This window comes from Microcaecilia unicolor, chromosome 11 (assembly GCF_901765095.1).
Source record: "Microcaecilia unicolor chromosome 11, aMicUni1.1, whole genome shotgun sequence".
Taxonomy (NCBI): Eukaryota; Metazoa; Chordata; class Amphibia; order Gymnophiona; family Siphonopidae; genus Microcaecilia; species Microcaecilia unicolor.
In genome coordinates this window covers 84,052,866-84,070,054 of record NC_044041.1, presented here as the reverse complement: position 1 = coordinate 84,070,054, position 17,189 = coordinate 84,052,866, and the positions used below count along the sequence as shown (strand labels likewise).

Below are 17,189 nucleotides of genomic sequence, written 5' to 3'. Positions count from 1 at the left end.
AGGCCTCAACCTCTTTACCAGACGAGGGAGCAGGGGCAGCGTTTTGCATAAGGAAGGCCTGATGCAGCAGCAAAACAAACTCGGGGGAGAAACCCCCCAGACTGTGCACTTCCGCAGCCTGGGCTACAGCCCTAGACGCACCCTCAACCGGCGCTCGCAAGAGCGGGGGAGAGACATGCTGCGCATCCAAGATGGCGTCCGGCGCGACACTCCGCGAAGGAGCCGCGCGGGAAGAACGGCGCTTAACTTTAGCCGCTTTGGTGCCGTCGCCCAAATTAAGGGCGTTCATGGCATTAATGTCTCCTACCTCAAGGGCGGCCCAAGAAGAAGCCGTCCGAGCCGCGTGGCCGGCCAAGATGGCGGAGGCGAGCAGCGGGGGATGGGCGTTTATGGCGGGAAAAAACCGCCACACCGGAGGAAGGACCGGGACACTCATTGATCACGAAACTGTCACCCAACAAGGGCGAATCAGACTTTAAGACCCCTGCATCCTCTCTAGAAGCGCCCAAGCGATCCGGGGAGCGACTCTTTGCGCCCTCGCCCTCCGACGCCATAGGCCACGTGGAGATCAATCGGGGAACCCCCTGCCCGCTATAAAAAGGTAAAAATTACCTGCTTTCCGCTCCGAGCTGTAACGACCTGGTGTCCCAGTGAGTAGCTGCAATAAACGTTTAAATAAACGTCGAAATAAACGCCTTTAAGGACGTTCAAATTTTTTTTTTTTTTTTTAACGGAGCCAGCGGGAGGGGGGAGAAAAGGAGGGACCTGGCGCCACCAGGTTTGCACTTGCTCAAGAAGAGCCCTCAACCCCAGGCACTCAACAAAACCTAAAAATTAGGCTTGGAGGCCTAGCCAGAGCTGCTGCTGTGTGTGACCACCACCTGCTGAGATAGAGAACATACTGAGGAGTTTCCGGCAGCACATGACCACATATAGGGAGGCAAAAGTTTGCTCTCTATCTCCACCTGCTGGTAGATGGACACAACCCACCAGTCTATGGATTGATCAGCATGATGATATGGAATGAACAGTTTCAGCATCATGATCATAAGTTGTGGGTACATACTAAGCAGTATCAGATGGGGCCGATCCCTCTGTATTGCTTGTTTGGCTTCCTCAGAGGAACAGTGTTTTGCATGAGGATTAGTCTCCAACGATTACACATTCTTTTAAGATTTGGGATACTCTGAGTGCTGTGGTGAATTTCCAATTCTCACGCTACACCCCAATCTGTTATAATCCCGAGTTTCCACCAGATCTCATCCCCTCTGTTTACAGAACTTGGGAACAGAATTGGTTGCAGCGATGGGAGAATAATGAGGATAAGTTAATATCTCTTCAAACTTTGATCTGGGAGTATGAGCTTCCGCATTCACACCATTTAGATCATATAAGATTAAAAAGGTAGAAGATTTTTAATGGATGTCCAAGGATTGTAGTCAATCAAGTGTTTGGTGGGTATGCCCTATGGTTACCTCAGGGATCTTAGGACCCCTGAGCCAAGTCACAGAAGCAGAAGGGAACAAGAACTGGGAGTAACTTACACTAAGGAGGAATGGGACACTATGGAGCCATCTCTAGCTAATTGCAATAGCCTCTGATGTAAAATATTATATTGCTGGTATTTAGCCTTTGATCTTTTTGCCATTGGTTGTCTAAGTCCTAACCACTGTGATGGAGGGACTGTGGAGCCACAGTCACTACAGAACATATTTGGTGGTACTGCCCGAAAGCAAACGTTTTTTGGAATACTATTTGTTTGGTCTGACAAGTCCATGGGATCCAAGTATCTACCTCTTGAACAGGAACATTCCAGGATTGTGGAAACACCAGGTTATCCTGCTTCATCATATGCTGCTAAACTGACTGGCTTCTAATTGGAAGAGCCCTGCAGTTCCTTTGTTATCAAAATGGAGAGCCAGACTCTACTGGGTTTATAAATTGGAGCACTTGACTGCCATTAGGCATAGTAGCTTTGCTACATGGGAAAAGATATGGGGTTCTGTTCACAATTTGGACTTTGTGGGTGAATAGGGTTACTAAATACAATTTTTTTCCTTTTGTTTTGTGTGTGGTGGCACTAGCTTGGTGTGGACATTTATTTTTAAAATTTATATATCGCCTATAACCTAGGCGATTTACAATTTATTTGATTGGCTCTCTCTCTTTTCCTCCTTTTTCTTGGGGGGGGGGGGAGGGGTTTTTTAGGGTTTGCTTTATAAAACTCATTTGATAAAAGGAGGAGTTGTACGTATCTGTAAGGACTTGTTATGCTAGTTTGGGGGTTATATTCTAGTAGTTGTGTGGCCATGATGGTCTATGTTCTATGTTGTTCTCTAGCATATGTTCAATAAACTTTTCAATTAAAAAAAAAATGAGGAACTGCAGGAGGCAGCTCTCTGGCACAATTCAAATATTCTGTGGAAAAAATATTTCACAATACAGAGCTTATAATGTGACAGAGAGAGAGAGAACTAAGTACAGAAAAAGTCCAAGCAAAAAAAAAAAAACAGCACAAAGGGCCTTTAAAAACAAATGGAACACAGTTCTTTCATTAGAAAAAATCCTTTAATAGTGAACTTTGATTGAAGAAAGATAGAACACCATGTTCAGTTCTGAAGGCCAAGTGAGACCTAACCACCAACCCATACAGGTTGCTTCTTGATGTGCCTCTGCTGATACACCCTAGCATCTCTCTCTGGCCACTGCATTGTGTTTTACTATCTTGACATCACACATTATCATCCTGAGGTCTCTATCTCAATGTAGGTACATCAACTCCCCCACCCCTCTCATATACACCTTCTTTCCAGGATCCACATAAGAAAAACGAATATATTAATGACTGGAAAATAAAAATGCTGACCACCACCAGTTGAATATTGACCGGCTAATCTATAGTGAACATGGGCTCGATTTCTATATCTGCTCCTTTAACCAGATGGGGTTGCTGCAATAATGTTCTCAGCCACCAATCATCACATATCTCTGAGTAGCAATCAAGGTACACATAAAGATTCCAAAAATATCATGGTATTTGGCCTCTACTAAGGAATGTCATAATGGTTAACTTTAATTATACCTGTTAATTTTCTTTCCTTGAGTCCCATTGTATCAGTCTGAACAAGTGAGTTGTGTGGACAACTCCATCAGGACCAGCTGCATGGCTCTGGTTTCTGGCCAGTTGATTCCAGGAGACTTCCATGGAGGACTAGCTTTCCTGTGCCACCCGGTTTAAGCAATGGAAGCCCCGGCCCAGAAGGTTGGTACTGATGGTTACTAGAGCTGTACTGAATAGCATATTTTACTATTCGCCCAAATATGAATGACGACTAATATTGTCAAATGAATATGAATACTGAATACAAATAATGGGCATTAAGCATTAACATAAATAATAAAAGTAGCAATGTGAAATCAGATCAAGTATTTATTTCAGTAAAATTTAGCTCAGTAGAGCCCCAGATTATTCGTTTTCAAATTTAAGTCGCTATTTGGCCAAATATGAATAATGTATTCGGAGCACTATTTCGGGCCAAATCAAATACGAATTCAAAGACACTTACCTGCAGCAGGTGTTCTCAGAGGACAGCAGGCATATATTCTCACATGTAGGTGACATCATCCATGGAGCCCAGTGCAGACACTGCCATAGAGGCGTATTTTCAAAGCACTTAGACTTACAAAGTTCCATAGTAACCTATGGAACTATGTAAGTCTAAGTGCTTTGAAAATTAACCCCATAGTGCACCATCACTTTAAAAAAAACCAGAAAACTTTGAGACAGTGTCCCCACCAAGCATGTGCAGGTGCCTTCCTACCCAACACTCAAATGCTGGACCAGCAGCATAATACTGGCTCCCTATCAAAAAGCGAATCAACTTCAAGATCCACACATTAATCCACAAGATTATCCACGATGAATCTCTAGACTATATGCTTAATCTGATTGACCTCCCTACCAGAAACATGTCTGAATCTTCGCGAAATTACCTCAACCTGCATTACCCCAACTGCAAAGGAATCAAGTACAAAACCTATTATGGATCTAACTTCCCCTTCCTAGGCAGCCAACTCTGGAATGCCCTCCCCAGATCTATCCGATCTGTGACTACCTACCCTTTTGGAAACCACAAAAAACCCAATTATTCAAGCAAGCCTATCCACATGACCCAGATTAATCTTATGAACCCTTCTACCAATCACATACCCATATGATAACGACATTGACCCAGACTATATCTCTCACTTTGCTCCTCTCTCCATTGCCTATCTCTACCTACTCACCTCTTCTATTATTCTGGTATACTTAACTTTTACCCTCTCTAACAATATTCTGTATTCCTATTACTATGTAAGCCGCATTGAACCTGCTTTGAGTGGGAAGGCACGGGATACAAATGTAATAAATAAATACTAAAGCTAAGAAGACAACTCCAAGAGAAGGTAGAAGGGATGTAAAAATATATGCCTGCTGTCCTCAGAGAACACCTGCTACAGTTAAGTATCTTTGCTTTCTCCGAGGACAAGTAGGAACACGTGGGACTCACAGTGTTAATAAGGAACTTGATAACTGAAGCAGAAAGTGAGCCTGGTGGGGGAGGGGGGGGGGAGGAGGGCAGAGTCGACATTCAAGTTGTAAAAGATTTTCCAGGACTGCTTGTTCAAACCAGTTATCCCGCCTGGAATTATGCTCCACACAGTAGTGAAAAGATATGGATAGAAGACCACATTGCCATCTTGCAAATTTCTTCAATGAAGGCAGAGCAGAAATGAGTTACTGAAGCCTCCATGGCTCTTACACTGTGTGTGGTGACACAGTCATGAAGGGTCAAGCCCAGCCTGCACATACGTGTAACGAGATACAGTCAGCTTGCCAAGGCGAGACAGAGTAGGGTCAAAGGATACAAAAAGCTGAGAGGACATCCTATGAGGCTTAGTATACTCCAGAAAACACATTAGGGCACGCTTGCAGTCTAAAGTATGCAGCGCCCAGAGGGAGAGAGAAGCCATAGCATCATTGTGCTTCTTGATCTGGTCCACCAGATCTTCCACCTTCTCTCTGAAAAGCTTATCTCCCTAGCAAGGTACATCCGCTATCCTCTGCTGGACCGAATGATCCAGGTCAGAGAAACGCAGCCATGAAAGTCTGCACATCGCTATGCCCTGAGCAGAGATTCTGGATGCCACGTCAAAAGTATCGTAAGCGCCCCTAGCCAGGAATTTACGACATGCCTTCTGCTGCTTGACTAACCGGCCAAAAGGCTTGGCCTGCTCCGGAGAGAGGGCATCGACTTCCTTCCGAAAGAGTCCAAGGTCTTAGCTTCTCTGCCTGGGGGTGCCGAGGCATAGTCTCTAGTACTCTTGGCTCCTTTAAGAGCAGAGTCCACCACCATGGAACTGTGGGGTAAGTGAGACCTCATCAACCCAGGTTCACCATGGATCCAATCCTGGGAATCAGTCTTCTTCGGGATCCCAAGCGCAGACAGAGGGAACGACCAGTTTCACAGAAGGACTTCTTTGAGTACCTTATGCAAAGGAGCAGTCACAGCCTCCTTAGGTGGAGAGAGATAATCCAGAACCTCGAGCATCTCAGCCCTGGGCTCATCCTCCACCTCCATAGGGAATAGAATGGCAGCAGCCATTTCCCGTACAAAAGATGTAAAGGAGAGGCTCTCAAGAGGAGAAAGCCTCCTTTCAGGTGGAGGGGAAGGTTCAGAGGGAATCCCAAAAGACTCGTCGGAGAAAAAGTATCTGGGATCTTCCTCTGGCTCCCACGAACACTCCTCTTCAGTATCGGAAAGCACTTCCCTAAGGGAACTCCGAGACTGACCCTGCCTCGATGCAGAAGATCAACGTCCTCGATGGCGAGAGGCCAACGCCCACATGGACTGCGGTGAAGCTTCCTCCACCGACGTCGAAGGGGAATCGACCTAGGTGGCAGCCAACACCGGTGCCACAAGTGGCACCAAGGACGGAGACCTCACTGCAGGTGAAGGGCCAGACACCACTGCAGCAGACAGCACAGAAGAGGCAAGCACCCCAACGCTGAAGCAGACTGGCACAACAGTCCTTCCAGAAGTTCTAGAAGCAGGGCACAGATGCGCTCGTCGAGAGCTGCCATCGGAGAAGGCTGTGGGGCTGGTGGAGCAGCCGGTTGTAGAATCTGCTGAGGTTCAGGAGCAGGTACCAGACTACCAAGAGGCCGATGCATCGGAACCTCCTGAATGGAGGAGGAGCGGTCCCTCTCAGCACCAACGCTTCTTGGGTGCCAAATCCTTCGATGCCCTGAAGATCCCGGCACCGTGTGTCGAAGGACAATGGTGATGGTGCTTCGCCTTCACTCAATACCCGTCACGGGTCGGGTCCGACGATGGTCGGTCCCAAGGGGCCTGCACAGGAGGCCTCGAGACAGGTGGAGACCCACTTGACACCTCACTACTCCCAGCACGTGTTGGCCTCTCAGCAGCCATTACCTCTGCTCCTGACGTGGATGCTTCCCTCGATGTCAACGCCAATGCCGCCGACCTCAGTATCAATGACGAAGCAGACGTCGAAGGACCGGACCGAGCCCCAAAATGTTTCTTGCATTGGGCTTCTCGAGCTACTTAGGTCCGCTTCTTCATACAAAGACACAGAGCACAAGTAAACGGGCTGTGGTCGGGCCCAAGGCACTGGATACACCAAGAATGGGTATCGGTACCTGAGATGGTCTGGTTAAACAGAGTACAACGTTTGAAGCTGCTGGGTATTTTTGATGACATGGAAGGAAAAACGGCTCCGGCGAAATCAAAGGACTTGATTGTGCCAGTAAAAAAGGGCACAAAAAGGAGAAAAGTGGCAGCGTCAAAAAATAAAGAAAACTTAAAAATGGGGAAAAAGAGAATCAAGATGGCGTCAGTAGCGGTTGTGGTTCCCGGAGCTCCTGAGATTTAACGGCGACGCCGACAAAGAAATTCTATCACCGACTTTTAGATGGGGAAAAGAAAGGGAAAGACGCAAGCACCTACCTCCAAGGGACCAGCGCCATCCCTAGCCTCTCATCAGACGACGCTGGAAACCTTTGAAATCTGGACCCATGGCGAGCAGGACCTTACTTCGACGGGCTCGCCCCATTCGGGGGCAGAGTGCAGCGTTCAGCCCGCCTTCTCTCACCGCTCCTCCACAACCCAGAAGCGCAGTTGAACCGGTGGAGCCACAACAGCTAGAAACGCTGATTGTGGAAGGAGGACCATCGTGTACTTCTACTCCAGGGAAGGAGATAATATCCCAGGGAGAAACGCTGATCGGGCTCCCTGCTTCTCATGGATTTGCTCCGGAGAAAGGTGGAGGAATGAAAAGTCCTACCCAGGTGACTATGAATACATTATGGGAGGCAATCCAGCAGGTAAATAACACTTTGCTTCAAATAAATACTTCTATAAAAGGCGAAATTGTAGAACTGAAACAATCTACTCAGAACCTATCTACAAAAGTTCAGGAACAAAATGAAAAGGTTCTAAAGATGGAAACTGAGATTAAACAATTACAGGATTTAACTTTGACTTTGGTCAAAGATAAAGAGATTCAGGAAAGAAGGATGGAGTATTTGGAGAACTGTGGAAGAAGAAATAATTTGCGGTTGTTGAATTTTCCCAAATCCCCTTTAATTTCATCAACGGACATGCTTAGAAAATACTTCAGTGATATACTAGGGATCCCTGCAGAGGGTTATCCCCCTATAACAAGGACCCAGTATATCTCTGGAGTAGTGAGAACTTCAAAAGAACAGCCTCAGGTCACCTCAAATTTAAATTTGACTGAATTTCTTCAAAATTCGTTGGATGTGGTCACAGAGAGAACAACTTTAATAGTGACATTTGCTCTTGAACTTGATAGAAATAATATTCTCAGACTGTATTTTCGCCATTTAAATGATTGTTTCTTGGGACAAAAAATTCAGATTTCCCCCGAAATGGCAAGGAGCACACAAAAGAGGAGAAAGGAATTTCTATTGTATAAATCTTGGATAATTAATTTAGGGGCTACTTTTTTGTTGAAGTTTCCTTGTAAATGCCATGTAACTTTTGAAGCAATTACATATTTTTTACTCCCTCGAAACTATTGGAATTTCTTGTATTGAAGGAAGGTGTTAAACCTCTTGAAGATTTGCCTCCCTGATTGAGAACGCTGATACGCTGGCTGTAATATCCTGTTCTGCTCAACCGCTTTGAATTTAGTTAACTATGTTTAGTTGTATTTTCATTTTCTTTTTATTTTTCCTAGTATCTTGATTCTCTAATTGTGGACAAATTTAAAATAGTTTTCCTTTTTATTTTTGTTAGGAATGGCTGTAAGTAGTTATTTCTTTGTGTTGTATTTTCTGATATTGCCATTTATGTCTATGGATGTAAATGAAAAATTAATAAATAAAGAATTGAAAAAAAAATGGGGAAAAAAAAAGAACTGAGGATTTAAATTAATAGGGAATCCTATGGGTTTTTTTTTTTTTTAACAAAGTAATAATAGAAGAAGAGACACGAAAAATCGCTAAAAACAGAAGACTGTCCCTGGCCAGAACTAGGAGCACAGGAGGAACCTGCCGCATCTTGTCATGGAAAAAAGAAAACTGAGGTACGGGCTCGCGTGGCAGGCAGGAAGTCAGTCCACGCATGCGTGGTGTGCACTGCATGCGCACCAGAAGGCTCCTAGCAAAGTTTTTTTTTTGCTATGGCAAAATGCCGGCTCCCAGGCCGACCCAGACGTCGACCCACTTGTGAGTATATTACAGCCTGCTTGTCCTCAGCGAGCCTACCTTTCCCAGAGACACCCCTGCTAACCAACTTAGGCTTGTCCTCCGGAAGACAAGGAAACTTGATCTCACCAAGACTCAACCAGCTTGTCCAGGTCCTCTTCAAACGAAAACCTCTAAGGAGAAATTAGATCTTACCTGCTAATTTGCTTTCCTTTAGTCCCTCCGGACCGGACCAGGATTGGACTGTTGGGTTGTGCCCGCCTACCAGCAGGTGGAGACTGAGAAAAAACTCTGACTCTAGAGAGCCAATAGAAGCCCTGGCCATGTGACCTTAGCCTCAGTATTTGAATAACAAAGCAGGAAAGAAAGAAAGAAAGAACTTCTGTGCCGTATGGAATCCTAGCAGCCACAAATTCCTCGGCAAAACCGAGTACTAGAGCTCACCAGCAACTCTCACCAGAGAAGTGGTATGGCCCATTTGTATTAGAGCTCGCCAGCAACTCTCACCAGAGAAGTGGCATGGCCCATTCATATTAGAGCTCACCAGCAACTCTCACCAGAGAAGTGGCATGGCCCATTCATATTAGAGCTCACCAGCAACTCTCACCAGAGAAGTGGTATGATTCACTTAAGGTTTCATATGTATTCCATCAACTGAGCTCACCAGCAACTCTCGGCAGAGAAGTGGTATGACATATTTAAGGCTTTATATATATTCCAGCAACTGAACTCACCAGCAACTCTCACCAGAGAAGTGGTATGACATATTTAAGGCTTTATATATATTCCAGCAACTGAACTCACCAGCAACTCTCACCAGAGAAGTGGTATGACCCATTAAGGTTTTATATATATTCCAGCAACCGAGCTCACCAGCAACCACCAGAGAAGTGGTATGGACCACGCAAAGTCTTTTTTTTTTTTTTTTTTTTTAAACATTCCATGTGTGGTAAAGGAACGAATACACTTCCAAACTTAATAAAAGAATCTAAAGAGTTGATAGAACATGGGAGGGGCCTGGTCCGGTCCGGAGGGACTAAAGGAAAGCAAATTAGCAGGTAAGATCTAATTTCTCCTTCCTTAGCATCCCTCCGGACCGGACCAGGATTGGACTGTTGGGAAGTACCAAAGCAGTAATCTTACGGGAGGGACAGACATTGAGAATGTGGTAGAGTCCCTGAAGACACCCAAACTAGGATGAATACGAAGCCAAAGCTTGACGATCCAAGAACCGCCAATAAACTAAATAGAATGACTACAAAGCAAAAAAGCTGAAAAGTCCAAGCGATGCTGAACATTGTCCCCTACCAAGTGGCCGCTATATAATGTCCCCTACCGCACTATCAGTGTAGCGCAAAGGACAGAGAGACTCGAGAAAAAAAAAAACGACTGAAAGAAAGATGGCAAAGGTAGAAGCAGAGCCGCCTGGAAACAAAAAACTGCAATGAATCTACCTCAGCTGAGAAAGTGGAAACCGAGATCCTGAAGTACAATACTCCTGATATCGTAGACTACTGCTGACCTAGCAACAGATTGGAAGTATGTAAAGCCTGTCAGTGAGAAAGTACCTGATCACTAGAAGCTAAATAGGTAAAAACAAGAATGCAGTTAAATACTATGCAGAAGAAGAAGGTACCTAAATCCTTGCTGCAAATTAGACTGAAGGTCCAAATAAACTGACAGCCGCTGCAGTTACCCAACATGAAAAAAAAAAAACATATCTCAGAGCGCAATTCAACTGAGAGAGAAAGAATCATCTGTAGCTGTTGCCTCTGCAAACCAATCACCTGAGACTCTTGTCGTAGACCCCAATTAGTGAAAACGGGAATAAATCAACAGTAGACACTTGTTAGTACCTTTCATCTGTTAGAAACATATAGAAGTCCATAAAACACTACACAGTTCCAGGAACAACATGTATAGAATGTTTGTACGTTTAGGAATCTAGCCAGGTGCTCATGGTCTGGACTGGCCATAGACAGAAAGGTGGGCTCAATAGGACCTTTGAGCTTTTCCCAGTGTGGAATTACATATGTACTTATGTAGTAGAACTATAAATATACATATATATTTTCACAGATGCAGCCATCAAAAAACTGGTCACTGTGTATATGCTCCCGGCATACCTGCAGGAAGAATGCTCAATCTCAACCACCAGACCACTAGTGAGAATACAGAGGCCAACTGAGCGGAGGGATTCCATCAGAGATAAATATCTGGATACGAGAGGGCATCTATCTCTGCCGCTGACAAGTCTTTTTAGCAAGAGAGTAAGCGAGGCACATGGAAGGTCAGAGCGAAAAGAAATAGTTGTAGAACTGGGACCTCCCCTTAAGGTACTATCCACTGAGAACTCTTTTTTTTTTTTTCCTTCAATGGTCACGAAATTGACAGAGTGAAAAGCTGCCCAAAAAAGACTACCGAGACTCCAAAGCGAATGAAGAAAAAATTCCTTCTTGGGAGCTAGAAAGTAAAATTTTACTCTGCAAAATAGAGCAAGGTAATGGCCGAAGGCCCAAGAACATCCAGAGAAAACAGAAAGTGGGACGCTTGTAGAGAAGACAAAAACAGTCTGCGCCAACTTGACTAAACAATGAGAGAAAAAATAGAAACATGCTATGAAATCTAATGAGATCACACGAGAGCTCAAAAGAGATCTCAAATGAGAGACCTGGCTACATGCACCCCATAACCTAGGGTGTGCCCGAAATGCACCACCCGTTGCTTGACCTGACAACTCTGCCAATAAGACTGTCTGTAATGAACCAGACATCTATGGAAAGGATGAAACGACGAGACGTAGTTTCATGAGCGCCGCTGCTACTACGACCATAACTTAAGAAAAAAGTGCGCGGAGCCAACGCGAGACTGAAGAGCAGGGCAAGAAAACTGGTAATGAGGACCTTATCATCCTCGTATCACGGACATTACTCCTCCTATACTGAGATGTACTAAGATGTACCGACCCACATCCATAAGAAATGAATGTGGTACTTGCAACCTGGATTGACCACAACTGAGAACAGGATGCTGGGCTTAATGGACTCTTAGACTTTCCCTGTATGACCATACTCATATACTAATAGCAAAAATGCACAGGAAGTGAAAGAATCCCCTTCCAATTGAAAGGAAGGTCTGGAATGAGGACATATAGAATGAAAATGAAAAGATCACCATATGTTGAGCGTGGACTGAGACACACTGGCCTTTAATTTTACCGGATCTCCACAAACCTCGTATCATGTCATGCCTCCTTCTCACTGAGATGTACAGAGATGAACAGACGCACACTCACGAGATATGAATGTGGTATTTGCAATCTGGATTGACCCCATCTGAAAACAGGATGGGGACTCTTGGCCTTTCCCATTATGGCAACACTTATGCCCTTATGGCAAAAAATGCACAGAAAATGAGTGAATCTCCTTCCAAGAGAAAAAAACTCTGGAGAGAGGAAGAATAAAATGAAAATGAAAAGGAATAGACTTGGAAAATACCTATTACGGAAAAGGTGGTGAATTTGTGCCACAGGAGACAAGACTGTACCTGACGTCAAGAAAGCTTGAAACAAGACCCTAAAATCTGTAAGGAAGAGAAAGGGATAGCAGATGTTATGGATGGTCATACTGGACAAAACCAGAATGTTTACCATGTGCCCAGGCTGAATAGATAGAGGAAACAAAAATACAAGTAGATGGCGTGAGGACCTCCCACTATCCTTAAGTGGGAGAAAATGCAAATTGACCTGATAACTTTACTGCCTAAGTGGACATATATCTTGTAAGTCCTAGAAGAAAACTAAGATAACACATGAGAAACTCCAAGACAGTTGGAAAGTAGAGAAGATGTGAATAAAACATGCCTTCTAAAGCATCTGAGAAAACTGGGTGCTCGGTAGACAGGACTGAGTCTCCTAGAATATGAGAATCATCTGAACCATGTAGCCTATGCAGCTGTCATCTGCTATGCCAAAGAGAACGCATAGCCATGAAAGAAAATTGCTGAAAGGAAGTAAGACCTTATGTCCAGAATTGCAAAGTACGCAACAATTGAGTATCAGACAATGTATTTCATTGCACATGGCATCTGAACCATATAGCCTACGCTCTAGAGAACGTTTGTTAAGATCTTAAAACACTGTATAAGAACATAGCCACGGAGGAAAATTTCCTAAAAGGAATTAAGATCTTATGTCCAGCATTGTAAAGTACCAAACAATGGCACCTGAACCAGATAGCCTATGCCATAGAAAATGTTTGTTAAGTTCTTAAAACACTGTATAACATCATAGCCATGAAGGGAAATGCTTGAAAGGAACTAAGATATTATGGCCAGATTTGTAAAGTACTAATCAATTGACTATTAGACAATGTAGTCCTATTCACCAGGAAATGAGAAAGACACAGAGTGACACACACTGGACCTCCATAAAAACTGCGCTAGACAATAGCAAAGACCTTTCCTCCAAACATCACACACAAGGGAAAGGAATAGGAAATTGGTTATTTTGGAGCTGAGATATAATTTAATTCGCCCCATTGTCTAAAACAGAGAATTCCCGACTGAGCTGCACTTTGAATCGGAGTCTTGCCAAGAACAAAGAAATCGCCAACTGAGCTGCACTTTAATTCACAACATTGCTAGCAACCAAAAAGTCCCCGACGGAGAAAAAACAGAGGGGAAAACAAAATGAGCGCCATTCGCATCGTAACATTTTGTTTTTGTTTTGTTTTTTTAATAGCTTGAAAAATACATGTAAAAATTAATTGCGGGGAAAATATACTACCAATTGCCCCAACTACCGGAGAAACAATATCTCCTTTCCATTGCACAAACAGCCAAACACAGTAAAAGCAGAAAAACGCTGCCGCATCAAGGGAAATTGCAGCTGCAGGCAAAACAATGGCGGCCAAGCGCGCCAAAATGAGAAGAATAAAGTTCGGGGGAGAAAACCACTGACCAGACCGACGAAGAAGCAGGAAATCCGTGCCGCTGAAAAACAGATAACCTCCGATGCCGCACAAAACATGGTTTAGCCTCTGGCCCGACAGGAACCGTCAATACAGCTCCCAAGCTATACAGACCTGTCCAAGAGCGAGCACGCGCTTAACAGTTCGCGCCTCTCTTTTTTTTTTTTTTTTACAACTACCGCCGCTAACAACGCCGGATAGCAGAGGAAAAATAATGAAGATAACAAAAAACCACCGATTAAAGTCTCAGACGCTGACTTTTCACTTTTTTTTTTTTTTTTTTTTAAATAGCTCCGCCAGAAAAGAAAATAAAGACTCTTCAAACAGAATAAGACAGAAGAGCTACCTGCTCGTTATAAGACTGGGGAAAGCAAAAACTACTTCCTTTAAATTCCTTTCATTTGAATTAATTCTTTTAATTTTCTTTTACTTGATTTAATTCTTTAAAAACTGCTGCCTATTAAAAGTGGCTGCCTCTCCCAAAGACGGTACACCTTTCCAGAGAAAGGGACGGCCCTTCCCTGCTAAGCCAGGGAGATGGGGAGGAAGGGGGGTGGACTCGAGACACCCGAGTTTAACACCCCAGAGGCTGTCAAAGAAAGAAAAGAAACCCTGTCAAGCCTCTAATTACGATTCCAGGCACAGAAGAAGTATTATAAATATATCTGTAATATCTTATATCTTATAGAGAAAAAGAGAGAGAGAGACTAATGGGCTCACTTCCTACCTGCTGAGAGACTGAGAAAATACTGAGGCTAAGGTCACATGGCCAGGGCTTCTATTGGCTCTCTAGAGTCAGAGTTTTTTCTCAGTCTCCACCTGCTGGTAGGCGGGCACAACCCAACAGTCCAATCCTGGTCCGGTCCGGAGGGATGCTAAGGAAAAGGAAATTTTCTAAGTTCAGATTTGGAGGCCACATCTGCCGACCAGCCTCTCAGCCACAACACTGAGGGCCACTAACTTAGCAGCAGCTTGGAAAAGATCATAAAGGGCATCTGACAAGGAGGAACTCATCTCAATATTGGCAGCTTCATCAACCAGACACCAATCATCCAACTCCCTGTCCAAAATCTGCTCCACCCAATGAAAACAGGCCCTGGCCACTAAGCCTCCACAAACAGCCACCTACACTGCAAGAGCTACTACTACTACTGCCTCATCAAAACTCTGCTTCACCAACGCCTCTATCCGGTGGTCCTGGTGGTCCTTCAGGGCCATGCCACCATCCACAGAAGAAACAACAGCATCATCCACAGGGGGCCTCAAAAGTTCCCTGCTCTGGTCCAGAATACAATAAAAATGGATCATGGACAAGGCAATCCAGAAAGGAGCATTTTTTTTTTTAAAGCTCTCTAGTGCTGCAGGGGAGTCCCAAGGGATCACTCCAACTGGTGTGTGTGTGTGTGGGGTGGGGGGGGGGGAGAGAACATAGGGACCCACACTCCCCATAGGCATAGATCCCATAGGGCCTGAGCTTAGAGCCACACCAAGCTCACGAGGCTGCAGAGACAAACTCTGCACTCTACTGGAATAAGGTACATGGACTGAAGCCCAGTAGCAAAGCCATTAGGCTGAACCAAAAGGAGCAGGTCAACCTGTGCTCTGGAGAGCTAAGTCTGGATCTGCTGCACCAGCCGACACCACCTCACCATTTACTGGAGACAGAGATATTGAAGAATTCCAGAAGGCACTAGCCTACTTACCAGTGATATCACTGTAAAAACCATTATCTCTATCGCCATCTGCTGGTAGGAAAGGGAAACAACCCACTTGTCCAGACTGATATGACAGACGATAAGGAAAACTAAAGTTATAAAGGAAGAAAGGTAAGACAACTGGGGACAACCCCGTCACCCACAAATTAATGCTCATGGTGTTTCAGCTTTGGATAATCAGGTGTAAATGGCAGTGAGGGTTGTTGGGAATACAACTGTAGATTACCCCCCCCCCCCCCCCCCCAAAAAAAAACAAACAAACAAACAAACAAACAAACCAACAGCACTACATGAGTACTAACCTTACGTACAGGTGTTGTAGCAGATGAAGGGCTAATACTGTTCGTGTTCTGAGCAGACTGCACATCTAGTAAGCTATCAGTAATGAAGGGAGAATTTGATGAGGACTGAACAAGAGAGCTATCTTCTGGAGGGGAATCCACTTCCTCTGGCACTTGAGTCTCCAACATACTACCCTCAACAGATGGTATCTGTGCAGGTTTTAGTGCCATTATGTCCTCCAGGACTACAACAGGCATCTTCATATGAAAGATAACATTTTTTACACTATGATCAGTTTTGCTCTTCTCTACCTCAGACCTTGCTTCCTGTTTGCTCATTAAAGAAGCACAGGGCTTAACTGTTTTAGCTTTTGGGGTATGGTCTGTGACTTCTGTTTCCATGGGAACATCTGAATTGTCATTTTGACCAGCCTCTAAAGAACCTAATTGATAAGGATCACTGTATATTGGCCCATTTGTAGTCTGTGAAGATGCTTCTGAATTTAACTTTCTGCAGGCCTCATCAAACAGTCCACTATTTGAGTCCTCTGTCAAGTCAACAGTAGTTAAGGGTACACAAACACTGATGTTTCCAGTTTTCTTTATGAAGTGATCTAATGGCCCTTTTTCTTTCCCAGTCTGTAAGACAGGAGGAGCAACCTCAATATGCACCTGGCAGTCATTTTCCACATCATCCACAGAAGTGTTGAGGTTGGGAAGTTTATTGTGTACAAATGTAGTCTCTGAACCGATTTTTGCTTTCTTAACATCTAAGCTTTCATCTGTTTTTTTTGGCACAGGATTCAGGCGCTTGAATGGCAACCGAGCTGAAAAACACAAACACACACAGTATGTTCTGTCAATAAAGGAAGAAACCCGGTTTCAAGGAACAAGTTTTAAGTCCCACCTAAAAATCTTTTTTTGAAAACTCAGACCCCAGTTCTTAACTAATATCTTAATTGGATCTTGCAAACTTCAGCCATATTTACTGTAATGTTCTGAAGCCTCCTGATTCATCTGTTCACCTTGACTATATTGAGAACTCCACAGAGCAAAGACAGCTTTATTATCTGTACAGCACTGCAGAAGTTAAGTGGTAGTACAGGGACAAAATGCTAGGTACTATTTCACAAAAAAAAAAAAAAAATGAAATTAGCAGGTAAATATAAACTGGAGGAAAATTCACATAATACTAAAACCTAACAAACCCACAGTGTATTTTTTGTCATGCAATGTATCAATAATATTGGATCACTAGTGTTTTAATTCTTAAATTAAATGTGTGCTCATATATAGAGGAAGCATCACAGATCACAACAGATTTTCTGATTGCACTGGGAAAATCCTCTTTGAAGCTATAATAATTGCACATAAATTTCCTCATATTTTCAACAATTTTGAAAAGATTTTAATCGTTATTTTCAAAAACTTTTCTTTCAAAATAAATTTAATTCTTTTAAATTGTACTTATCTGAAAAGCCAGATAAGT

At 43.9% G+C, this 17,189-nt stretch overlaps 1 protein-coding gene across 1 annotated transcript in view; it reads right to left on the bottom strand.

The window, feature by feature from the left end:
* Nucleotides 1-17,189, bottom strand: part of CHAF1A (chromatin assembly factor 1 subunit A) — a 177,695-nt gene that overhangs the window by 142,473 nt on the left and 18,033 nt on the right. Inside the window, exon 3 of the mRNA XM_030219408.1 lies at nucleotides 15,722-16,527. Within this exon, the coding sequence (XP_030075268.1) occupies nucleotides 15,722-16,527 (806 nt within the window). The remainder of the gene's footprint in view (nucleotides 1-15,721; nucleotides 16,528-17,189) is intronic.